Source organism: Varanus komodoensis, unplaced genomic scaffold (assembly GCF_004798865.1).
Source record: "Varanus komodoensis strain SLA01 unplaced genomic scaffold, ASM479886v1 scaffold58, whole genome shotgun sequence".
Taxonomy (NCBI): domain Eukaryota; kingdom Metazoa; phylum Chordata; class Lepidosauria; order Squamata; family Varanidae; genus Varanus; species Varanus komodoensis.
Window position 1 is genome coordinate 2,740,142 of NW_025336197.1, and position 12,968 is coordinate 2,753,109.

At 39.1% G+C, this 12,968-nt stretch overlaps 1 protein-coding gene across 1 annotated transcript in view; it reads left to right on the forward strand.

Annotated features, from left to right (window-relative positions):
- The window catches only part of LOC123033061 (ubiquitin-conjugating enzyme E2 E2), a 142,864-nt gene that overhangs the window by 15,712 nt on the left and 114,184 nt on the right, over positions 1-12,968 (forward strand). The window contains exon 3 of the mRNA XM_044449407.1: positions 12,442-12,492. Within this exon, the coding sequence (XP_044305342.1) occupies positions 12,442-12,492 (51 nt within the window). The remainder of the gene's footprint in view (positions 1-12,441; positions 12,493-12,968) is intronic.

Below are 12,968 nucleotides of genomic sequence, written 5' to 3' on the forward strand. Positions count from 1 at the left end.
CTTGAACCATAAACATCTGCATTTTGAATTGTGTGCAGATACAGACCAGGATCTAGAGCAGCACTTGTTTATTAGGGAGTTTTGACTGATCTTCATTGGCAGCTTTATTTTTGGCTAACTGCAGTTTCTAGATGAATCTCAGCGGTAGTCCCATGTACAAAAAAGAGTGTAATGCATTTGCTGTATCTTAGTCTTGAGGATATCCCTGCCCAGGAGCAGCTGTCATTAACATGCCAGCTTCAGCTGGTCAAAGCACTTCATTTATACCACAGAGGTCAACTGAGTGTTCAGTGACAAGGGTTGGGTCAGTGAGCATTCCCAACCTGATTAATTGCCATGTACATTGTCTGAAAGTTTTCAAAAGAAAATGTCTCTAGCTGGATACAATGCATCTGTTTGTACAAATATATACATGATGTTGAAACATTTCCATATTCTTCTCAGAGTTCTGTTTAAGTACCTCGCTATGCCATGAAAAGATCAGGTTTTCATTCTGATGCTGTTCTCAATACTTGTAAAAATATTCTGGGCATTTGAAATGAAGACAGAATTCGGTTTTGAAATAATGTTTATATATTTGGAAATGGATTTTGGGCAGTATTTGATATATAATAGGCAATATTAATAGCTGTCAGAGAATCTTAGAGCTGTAGTTTTTGTATGTATATTTCTGGTACTAAAATGTAGTGATTTATTTAAGTGACGAGTACTTGCTGAATTAGGCCTAAATACTGTACTTGCAAGATGACATCTTGAATAATTAAGGATATTCAACAGTTACCAAGATTTTTATGCTAAAGCTAAACTACTAAGAGCATATAAGCAATTGTTTTAGCAATGCTTAACTTAGACAAATATATATATTACAAAATTCATATTACTCTGTAAATTTAAAACAGATATTTTTCTGGGGAAACTGTGTGATCTTTTAAAAAACACAGATTTTGCTGGCATAGTGTACTTTTAAGTCTACAACTCAAAGGTGCAGGACTTTTTTTCTGGCCAAACATGCATGGGATTGGACCCTCTTTATTCATTCATTTCATTCTATTCTGTCGCATAACCCAAAGTCCTCACAGAAGGTATAACTGAAAACATGCATTGATTTGGGCTTTGTAGCCCTGTACCTGTTTACTCAGAATTAAGTCCAATGGAGTTCACTGAAACTTATTTCCAGAGAAGTGAGAACAGGATTGCATCCTAAGTCTTTCTAATCAACTCAAGCAGAAATAATTTACTAAGGGAGTAATTGTGTGGCCCCTAGTTATAAGATGTTTTTGTGGCCGTAAGGTTTTTTTTTTTTTTTAAATGCCCAGAGCTGAGGTTGGAAACTATGCTTTGGCTTAGAACATGGATATTTAGAGTTCTGACCCCCTCCTCTGCCCCTACAGTTGGCACAGAAAGAACCATGGAAAGGGCACCTTTGAGAGGAATAGAATGGACCGTTTCAGGAATGTGCGAAGAACGTTGAGGAACATAAAAAAGTTTCCTGAGCTCACCCTGACCTCCTTTTCTTCTCTTCTCAAACTAGTTTCCCAAAAATGGCTATCTGGTGAAAATGCAAAGTGGGAGGAGCGGGGACCAGGTAAAGATTGTCTGTGCTACTCCCTAAAGCTGGGTACAGGATGAGCATGAGCCTCTGATTTTAGGTGGTTACATTGATTTCAAGAAGATTGTCCCTAAATACCCAAATGTATTGTCTAAGGGTTTATTTTGCTTAATGAAATGACTCCTATCTCATTCAATGCTGATGATGTTGTAAGCATGACTTTTTCTGAGGCTTTGAAGATGTGTATTACAACCCCCACCCCATCCTATTAGTGGTCTCTTTTCAGACAGCTTTTGCAAAGGTTTGAAGCACTGCAGACATGGGTTGGATGTGTTTGAGAAAGGAATGTAATAGGATAGAGAGGGGAGAAATGGTTGTATATCCAGCTCTGAATGCTTGCCTTTGAGACATTTTACATGGAGAGATTGCCCCCTTTTCCCAAAATATAGTATACAGTGGTACCTTGGCTCACGAACGCCTCAGTTCCTGACCAAATTGGGTCGCGAACAAAAATTTCATAAAAATTTTGACTCAGGTTGCAAACTCCGCATTGGGTGGCGACCACGATCGTGGCCATCTCCCTACCCCACTCCTCCGAGTGGGGAGATGGCCACAATCATGCCGGGGTGGGGAGGGAAGATAGCCAAGATCACACCTGTCTTTCCTGCAGGAGCACAACTGCGATCTCCACCCCCAGCACGACACCCATCTCTCTCCCCAGTGCGCCCATATGCATGCCCGTCTCTCTCCCCCCGCCCAGCACGCTGGCATATGGGTGCATGCAGGGATGACAGGTGCAATTGTGGTCATGCTGGAGGAGTAGGGAGATGGCTACACTCAGGCTCGGGGAGGGGGGAGAGCTGGCCGTGATCTTTGTTGTTCTTTGTCACTTTGCTTTACATTTTTCTGATCAAAAAAAATAGTTACAGAATGGATTAACCTTATTCACACTAAACCTTGTGGGGAAATTTAACTTGGCTCACAACCAATTTGGATCACAACCAAAGTCCTGGAACGGATTAAGTTTGTGATCCAAGGTACAACTGTACTGAACTTGAAGAGGAGAGCAGGTGGGAATTCTTTGCCAATGTTAATGAGCTCTGAGATTAGCCAGGCAGCTGGTGCCTTTGGTTCAGGAGTAGCACAGGGAGGGTCCCAGAAGGAAGGGTATATCAGCCCAGTGGTTTGTTGTTAAGTCAAGGAGCAGTCCAGTTAAGTAATGTCTGGCATTCCCACTATCTGGACAAGTAGTGAGAACCTTCATGAGGGTGGAGTCAGCTTAGTTTGGAAAGAAAGCGAGGAAGGGAATTCAGTTTGAAATTAACTTACAGCACTGAGCAAGAACTAACTCAGCAATTAGAGGGATCATTAACTTGATGGATGTTTCTTGCTAATGATTTCCCTATAACTTGCTGTACTTTACACAGCCAGCCTAACTCAATAAAGGATTTAGCATGTAGCTAGAATCCTCTCTCCTTAATCTACTAGGAAGGGAAAAGGACACATAACAGTATGTAGTCTAATTGTATAGGGTATTGTACCTATCCCTTTTTCTTTCATTGGTACTGTATTAGTTGGTAGGTGCATTAGTTCATGACCCAGAGAGACAGCACTTGAAATGAAAGAAAATGATATTCTAAAGCTAATTCTTATTTCTGAAGGTCAGACAGTTCCAGATGACTTAAACCTGAAATAGAAACACACTCTTAAAAGTGCCTTTGTGCATGCTAAAGGATAGATGTTTAGTTGCATAATTGCATTTAGATTAAATATAAGAGTTGAAATATACTGAGTTTTACCTCATTGTACCTGTTATTTTTGTTTTCCTTATAATTTAGTAGATACCTGTAAATGTTGGTTTGACATTCTAACCACCAGAATACAAAAAATCAAAACAACTTAAAATAGGATTTTAAAAAATTGAATAGGCTTTACTTTTAGAGATGTTTTCTTTAAAAAAGGTGGTATATCTAAAGAATGAAAAATGGCTTTTAAAATCTACTGTATATAGATGTGTAAGGTGACTTGCACATATGTAAGACAAGGTTGTTTTTTTGGTTTCAACTGTCATCTTAAATGCCAGTATATATGGTAAATCTAGTGCAAAGCAAATTCAATGAAGGTGCAGAATCTCTGAAAACTGAATTGTGAACATCTATTGAACTATAGCTTTTCTGTAGGCAAAATGCCTTCATACGTCAGATGGCATAGCGGCTGGCTATGGATGTCACACTCAATAATAGTTTATCATGCCGAGAATAAAGTGTCTGTGTGTTATCACCCCACCTTCTGCTATTGCAGCAAAGTGTTTTGAAGTTTTTGCTTTCCTTTTTGCTTAACCTTAGGTTGCTGTACTCCAAATTGCAAACTCGGACTTATGTTAAGTGTGGTTTACTTGAAACTAGCCAACTTCTTAAGGAAGGATTGCAGGCAAAGGCTTCCAAACCATTGCTGAAGACCAACAGACTGTGGAAGTAAATCGGGTTTGCTGTGTTTCATTGTTATGCTAAACCTGAGGTCCCCAATGTGGTACCTACAGAAATGAAATAATAATCATAATACAGACTCCTCCCTTGCCACTCTCCCTGCTGCACCGATTTAAAAAGAGTAAGTGAGAGAGAGGCTGGTGTTAGGCAAAGAAATGTAAGTTTCCTAGTGCCATCTTTCTTTCCAAGATTGCTAATGGGGCCTATATGGTTGCAGGGTCCTTCTTTGAAAGTAAAAATAGTAAGCAGCTACATCTCAGCCACCCAGAATAGGGTAAGCTGGGGCTGATTGAGATTTCCTTGGCACTTGGGTGGTTAGGAAAGAAGGGTTGTGTCACTGTCCAGGCTGTGCAAGTGTGTGTTCTGTGTCAGCTTGTTTCCGTTGTGGTCAGGGAGGGTGTTCTGTATAGAAATTCTTTTTTCTGCATTTCTCTTCTGTGAAATGACTATTTTGGTGTGCTTGGTGGGGGCAAATAGGGGATTTGACATTTGAGGTGCAGATCGCACCTCTGCCTTCTTCTCAGTGTCTTAGCCAGGTTTCTTGAATCTGAGTATCTTCAGTTTGTCTTCAGTGAAATGCATGTTAGTGATTTTGGGATTTGGAATGCTGGCTGCACTTCTGCCTCATACTTAGGTACATGGGCAAGCTTTTTATTTATTATAATTTATTTATTAGATTTATAATCTGCATTTTTCTTTTTTTAAAGAACTCAAAGCAGCTTACATCATTTGCCATCCTGCTCTCAGTGTTATATTCCCAACAAAAGCCCACTGTTTTTTTCCCATCCTGGCTCTGAGCAGGTAAAAGGGAATTGGAGTGCAGATTCCGAACTTTGAGACTGAACTGTTTTTCAACCATCTGAGTTATCCTAGATCAGTGGTGGTGAACCTATGGCACGTTTGCCACAGTGGGCCCTCAGATTCCTCTGTGTTAGCACGTGATCAAGTCGCCACAGCATCGCCCCATCAGCCGAGCACTGGATGACAGTGCACATAGGGGCCATGCGCATGCTTGGAAAGCTGTAGTGGCACCAGGCAATGACGTCACAAGCCGCGGCTCATTAGCCGCAACTCATCCGAGCTTTCGCATGGCCAGTCAGTGTGCTGCCAAGGATTTAAATATATTTGCTTGGAATAGCTGGGAGTTGTTTTTTCTAAACTAAAACCTCAGTATTCAGGTTTTAATGCAGTGTTGGCATTTTGCAATAAATAAGTGGGTTTTGGGTTGCAGTTTGGGTACTCGGTCTCTAAAAGGTTCGCCATCACTGTCCTAGATGCTTTGGGGCCTGGTGGGGGGGCGTGGGGGAAGCAAGGAATAGGGTCACACTCCAAATCATATGTTTGTAGCTATAGGGTGCCTCTTATTTGACCTAGTGATTAGCTTATTCATTTTAAGAATAGGCCTAAAAGTGTTATATTTTCAAGCTATTGTTTAATGTTGTACTTTTCTATATAATCCTATTCTGGGATAATTTTTTGGTTTTGCTATAATGTACTAGAACCTTTACCAGACTCTTAAAGATATAAAAGTTATTTGGCATGATCAATTTAATGGTTCCAAATATCTTCCAAATACTTTTCATTTCTCTTTTATCTTTATGACTTCATTTGTGTTCAGTAAGTTCCTGTGTGCTTAAAGTAAAAATGCACTTTTTCTGGATTGACAGCTGAGAAAAATTCAAGCAAATTACATAAACAATGCAAGAATTTCAGTAGAATAAGATGGGTTTTAAGTGCCTTGTGTGATTGAATACTATCTGAGGGAAAGATCTGTTTTTATTTAAAATAAAACTTTTCTTTGGATGGCATTGGAAAGGTAAAATAGCTCTGAGATTCTAGAACTATTATTCTTTGTTGAATAAATAGAGGTAAGCTAGAAATGCTGCATAAATTGTATCAGACAGCTTTCTGCCCTGCTTGGTTCAGTATGTTTACATTTAGATTTATATGCTCTTTCCTCAGGTTATTGTCCAGTCATATACCAAGGGTGGTGGGTCAGACATCCCTCATAGTTGTACATGCCCATGTGTGCATTTCTTGGTTTCTTGTATATATGTCTATTATATGTTATATGTCTATTATACTATGTCTGCCTCTAGAAGAATTTTACCTTTTTCCATATTTCAAAGGTTGTACTTTGTGCCTAGTGTCATAGGTTATGAGATACTTTATATTTAGCAATGCATTTATATCCTGATTTTTGAAAAATATTTCACAGTGGCTTACATAACTTCAGTTATGGTGAAAATTTGCCATAAAATGCAGAAAAGCATCTGCCTCTGCAATAAAAGCTGCAAATAGCACAACATCAATCCAATACATATTGAGTACTGAACATTTTTATAGAGTTTTTGAATGTTCACCTAGTGTGTTCGAAACACATGAAACAGAACAAGTAGATAATCTCTGTTGCTGCTGCCTCCACTTTTGTTAGAAGCTTGTATCCCATCCTTTTTCCTGTTAAGAGGATTCCAGTGGAGCTTACATGGTCCTTCTTTTCCATTTTATTCTTACAACAATCCTGTGAGGTAGGTTAGGCAGAAAATCAGTGACTGCATCTACAGTCATCTACAGCGTTTCATGGCTACGTTGGGACTAGAAACCAGGTGTCCTGGATCCCAGTCCAGCACTCCAACCACTACAACACACTGAATTATTGCAATATAGGTTCTTTCTGTTTCAAAAAACACGCTCTTCCATGCTTTTTGTATCACTGGATCTGAAGAAGAATTCTGGAGAATGTAAAGCTTGCACACTATTTTTTGGCATTTTAGTTGATCATATTAAAGCTATGACCCAGCAACAGATTTCAAAGTGTTTTCCTCTCACAAGGACTGGAATGACTTTTTATTTTTTTAAGTGCTTTAGAAAATACCATATTTAGCCATTTAGGGTAGCATGTCCCATTAGAAGATGATTTTGTGCAGCACAAAAGAGGACTTTACATTGAGAGTTCCATTCCCTCCAGCCACCGGGTGCTACACAGAATTTGGCTTCAGTTGAGTTTTAAACCTACTGTGCCACCTAAAATGTATTGCTGGTTTTGCTAATGAAAAGACTGTCATGTTTTTCTGTATTTTTGTTCATTGTTGATGCAGGAACCTGTATGTTTTGCCCAAGGCAAGAGGCAGATCTGAATGAAGTTTATATGTTTCCAGAAATGTTACCAAAGAAATAATTTTAAAAGTGTTTGCAACAATGGAGATCAGCTGTAGCATCTTTATTAGAACGCCTTGTTAGATATAGTCTGAACTTGCTGGAGCTACCAGTGCTTCATTGTCCCAGCTTGCATGTGATGAGGACCCATGGGTTTTTGTGGTTGTACATGAGCAAGCGCATTGCCTCATGCCTATTTGGCACTTCCTCTTTGCATCCACTTTGCAAAAAAAAAAAAAAAAATCCCGAAATTTTCTGTGCCTGAATTATTAGTCATGTCACCTGAACTGAAAATTCTGTGTCACCGAGGGTTAAATAACTCAGACTTTTAACACTTCGTTTCTTACTGTGTAAAACCTGGTATTTGAATTTTTGATATCACAATTAATCATCCAGGAACTTGTTTTTGTTCTTCTCCACCCTATAATATGGGTTACTTAGTTATTCTTTTATGCTTGAAAGAACATTTAGAAACATTCTACAAATGTTTGAAGAACTTACATGCCAAATGTGTAGAAACTAGGAAAGACATAAGTAATCATTGTGATTCAAATCATTCTTTTGGCACCATACATTTTTAATACTTCTTTTCTTTTGAGTACAACTTTCAAGCTTATTTGGCATGCAACTACTGCCAGGGGGACCATTTGTGGTGTGTATACTATTGTGAATTGAATCACTTTGCATGAAAAATACATACTGGGCCAGGATAACTATTGAGCAATAAATAGCATGTAGAAAATTGTCAGTGTGGAAGGTGACAACTTCTCAGTTTCTCTAAGTTGTTAGGAAAAACAGGACAATGCATGTAAAATCGTATAGCAGCTGAGTCCCAAGGATTTTTCATCCATCCTTAACACGTCAGGGTATAGATTCTTAGTTGAAAACCTGGCAAAAGAGTCTGAGCTGCAGTTTAACTCTTGATTTCTGGGCACAATTCATTTTTATCTAGGCTATGTTACTTCTGTAACTTCAAGAATAAGCACAATTCTTGGTTTCAAAAGCATGAAAGTTATGATTTAAGGGAGACTTCAGCTATAATCTTGAACATGCTTTCTTGAAAATAAAGCTGCAATACAGTTGGTGGATCATGATTTTAAGTGAACATAGAATTGGGCTATTCAGCATAAGACCTAAGAGCAGACATGTGATGTTTCCAATTTTTTTTTAACCATGATTAGGTAATTGAGAACAGACTGTGATTTTCAGTCACCAGTATGAATTCTTCCCATGTCCATTTTCTTCATGGTTATGTCTTTTTGTTGGCATTGATCTTAATTAAGATCAGTGCTAATACAACCGTGATTTACAATTAAGCAGGATTTTGGAAACTGATTCAACTTCAAACTCTGACTTAATATTGTGATGATTACAGAAACTTTAACAGTCATCATCATCTCACATTTATATACTGCTTTTTCTCTCTTGTAAGGAACCAGGGCAACTCATATACATGTGTATATGTAGCTCATATATGTAGCTTCATTATATCCTTATTTTATCCTAATAAACTTAAGAGGTAGGTTAGGCTGAGAGTGAGTAGTCAGCTCAAGTCTCCAAGTTTAGCCTCATAAGCCTGAGTTGGGATTAAAACTCAGAATTCCCCGAACCCCAGTCCAACATTCTAACCACCACACTACAGCAACTATGGCTTGGGTGAAAGGAAGCTGAGAAAGAGAGTGCAATTCCATGTCCTGTTTTCGATTCATTAGCCACATGTGCAGGATGTTCACTGGATTGTGGTCACAGTGGTCATACCTCATAATCCACTTTTCGATGTGTCTTGCTATAGCTAAAAGGCTTCGGAATTACACCCTGATAAAGTATTGGTAATGCTGCAGCTTCTCAGTTATTTAATCTGTTAGAAAATTAGATTATTTACATTATAGTTCATGATTTGCAAACTAGTTCTGTAAATGTTTTGGCTTATACTTATTCACATAGCATTCCTGAGATAATGGCCTCTTTTTCTTTTGGTTAGCTCTGTCATGTACATTGCATTTATAAGAATGTTACTGATTTAAGATTATCTCCACTAATTAAAAAGGGTGGTCTATTGACCTTTTTTGGAATTAATGTAAATGCTGTAAGAGTAACTGTAGCGTGCTAATACAATTTTATGTTTATCTTGGGAAATTAATTTTTGAGCTCATAAGCTATGTTTATAGGCTTTTTGTACTTAACAAGGTGCATGTGTGCTTGAGGTCAGAATTCATCTTCATAGCTAAAGTATATATTTGAGCACAGGAAAATTTGATGATATCCTCTTGCCTTATTTTCTTTTTGAGGACAAAAGCAAGTAAGAATCAAGGAAAGCAAGTAGCACAAATATTGGGGAAACATGCTGAGGCAGTGCTTACATCTATTTGTTTTCTAATATTGTTTATTCTTCTTTGTACTACTTGTATTTGTCTACTGCATAAAGGTTGTGTGTCAGATTTTGTTTGAGAAAAAGCTACAGGGTAACAAAATAATCTATAAGGACTCCCATATAGCTCAAAACATTGGATGCTTGTTCCTCAGACAGAAAATCTGAAAATTTAAGATTTGCTTAAGTATTTTTTCTGTGGGATTCTTTCTAAAATGGAGGTTGTGCAATACTATGAGTATGTGTGGGATGTACATGCAAGCCCCTTCTGGATTGCAGTCAACAAGGATGAAGGGTGCAATATAAAATTCCATGGTGTAATATTAGCTGTGTCTTAGGGTACATGCCTTGCATGCAGAAACACCCAAGTGTGATGCTTGGAATCTCTTGATAGGGCTGGAAAGATTCCTCTTAACCCCTGGAGAGCTGCTGGCAGAAATGTCAATCATAAATGAACCAGTGGTTTGACTCCATTTAAGTAGGAATGGGCAAATCAGCAAAACTGGAGGTTACCTAAGTTCTTCTTTGTGGTCTCTGTGAATCACACATATGGGCTCTGTGTGCATGCATGGAGCTCATTCGGAAGATTCCAAAGCTGCTTAATTATTATTTGGCAGGAGGCTAGTCCCTGGGCATGTCCAGTATTTGGGGAGTGGCTCCCACCATGACCTCAGTTCTTTTTCAACCACCATCCTGAGCACTTTAGGAAGTTCTTCCTGTACTACTTATCTTGCAAACACTGCCTCCTCAATCCCTCTTTGGCCTTCTATTGTCTTTAGGTCTTCATTTCCTCTTCTCTGAAATTAAAATAAAAAAACGGAAAGATAGTGGTTTTCTTGCTTTTTCCTTGCTTTTCACCAGCCCTTGCCTGTTAGAAAAATTGGCACTCAGGGCCCCATTCCGTAACTGCATTGACTGGGGCAGCAAGCTATGACCCTGTCTATGGACAGCCACTCTCTGAGCCTTTTTGCCTGGGGGAGACACATATCGTTGATGCCTGCCACCACTGTCAGACATTTATTAAGCAGGCAAGAAAATATCAGACTGACCACCTTAAAGAGGAGTTTTGCATGCTGGTAATTCCCCTCAACTGGCAGCTTTCTCTACCTTCACAACAGAACACAGCTTTCCACCAAATACAGCCTCTGCTATATAAATACTCTTATTCCTCAATTCCTTGTACAGAAAAGGACTCAAAACATCTCCAATCTGCCTCTATGCACCTACCATATCTGCCTTCCACACTTCGCTCCCTGGCTGCTCTGTTTTCTCTCATTCTCTCATTCAAAGGTTCTTCAAAGGCCTCATTAACCTGGCCTCACCAGTCTGAGAACCCCTCCATCCTGGAGCCTCTCCCTTGTCCTTCATGTTCTTACACAAAAGCCTTTTGAACCTATGGTTTCTGCAGATCTCTGCCTCATCTCCTGGAAGATGGTCATTACCTCTACTTGATGGGCCAGTGAGCTAACTGCCCTACACATTGACCCCCCCCACCTCACATTCCACAAAGATAAGGTGATGCTCTGCCCCCATAGCACTTTCTTGGCAAAAGTAGACTCTGCCTTCCATATCAACAAGACTATTGCCCTTTCAGCTTTCTTCCCATTTCCCTCCATCCCTGTTGAGCTAGCCCTCTACTCTGGATATTCGCAGGGCAATGACTTTTTACAAATCCAGTACATAGCCTATCAGACAGTCTCAGAGACTTTTCTTTGCCTATGAGGGCTCTCATCAAGGTTCCCCCATCTCTACACAAAGAAAGAGGGACAGTTCATACCATACTCCTAGGGTATGACCTCTCCGGCCTTCATCTATCTGGCCTTATCTGAACTCATTCCACCAGCAATGGCGACCTTCATAGCCTTATATACCAGAGTGTCCCTCTCTGATCTCTGCAGAGCTGTGACCTGGTCGAATTCCTTGACCTTTGTTTGCCATTATCAGGCCAGAGCAAGGCCATCCTCTCTTCTCTACTCCTTTGAGCAACACAATCCTCCTTCAAGAGGTAAGCTTGCCAGTTGCCCATATGTTGATGCACAGAGACCACGAAGAAGAAAGGAAGGTTGCCTACTTGTAACTGTTCTTCTTTGAATGGTCATCTGTGCATTCACACATACCGACCCACAATCCTCACTAGTGTCACATCTTGACACAGGTTTGGACATATCTTCCTTACCCTTGTGGGACTAGGGGCATACTTTTGCTGGCAGTCTTATTATTTGAACTGAGGTTTGGGAGGAGCCCCTCCCTTCACCTTGGGCATGTCCAGGGGCCAGCTTCCCACCAAATAATAATTAATCAACTTTGGAATCTTACCAAATGAGCACCATGCATTCACTCAAAGCATGCATGTGTGAATGCACAGATGTCCACTCAAACAGCAGTTACAGGTAGGCAACCTGCCTTCCTCCAAATTCCATCTTTAAGCTTGTTCCAAGTCAAGTGTATCAGATTTAAAGCTTCTTTGTTTTTGTGTTGCATGAAAAATCATGTGTATTTTCATTCATGTTTTCAAAATGCACACATGGGTTGTGCTTATCTTTGAAAGTTATGCATTCTTGTCCCACTGATTATGCTGTATTTGTGCACATTTATCAAAACTGAGTATCAAATGTACACCTGCTGTTGGAAACGTTTGAGGGCATCTGTGAATCACAAGCTCAGAAATGAATGGATTTGGCAGAATGCATCTGTGTTTATGTTCTGTCAGGAAGGTGTAAACTAGGTAAATCCTGATAAAATGAACTGAAAAAATTGCTCTCACATCCCTGTGTTCCCATGTATTGTTTATTAATGGAGTCAGCTAGATTTAATGAAATTGGAGCATTACAGCATTTAAAAATACTACCCTTTTAACTTTTGGTGTTTTTTTCTCTCTTAAGAATTCAGAAAGAACTTGCAGAAATTACATTAGACCCTCCTCCAAACTGTAGGTGAGTTTTTAATGGATTTTATTTATTGCAATGTATGTGAAAAAAGGTAAATTTTATGTGACATTTCTTCAATCTCATTTGGTAGACCTTTGATATGAGGTATATGACAACCAATCATAGTTGATTTTCAGATGGCTAAGTTTTTTCATGAATTCTTTTGGAACGATAAGGACAGTAGTGAATTTAAAACACAATAAGGTAATCAGGTCCAGATCACCAAGCCTTTTGTTCTTAATGCTTTGCTGTAGTGCCTTTGTGCTAATTATTGACGTGTTTTGCTGGTTATATTTGCTTATATATTTTTAGCAAAATGGTTATATTTTTAGCAAAAGAGAAAATTGTACATTTTAGGGTTGCTTTTCCTTAGACACGATGCTCTTGTGGAAGCATAATGAAATAAATCTTGCCAAATCTCATGTTTATTCTAGGGTTGCAGTTGTGCTATTTACATTTATTACTTTGAATAAATAATGTGA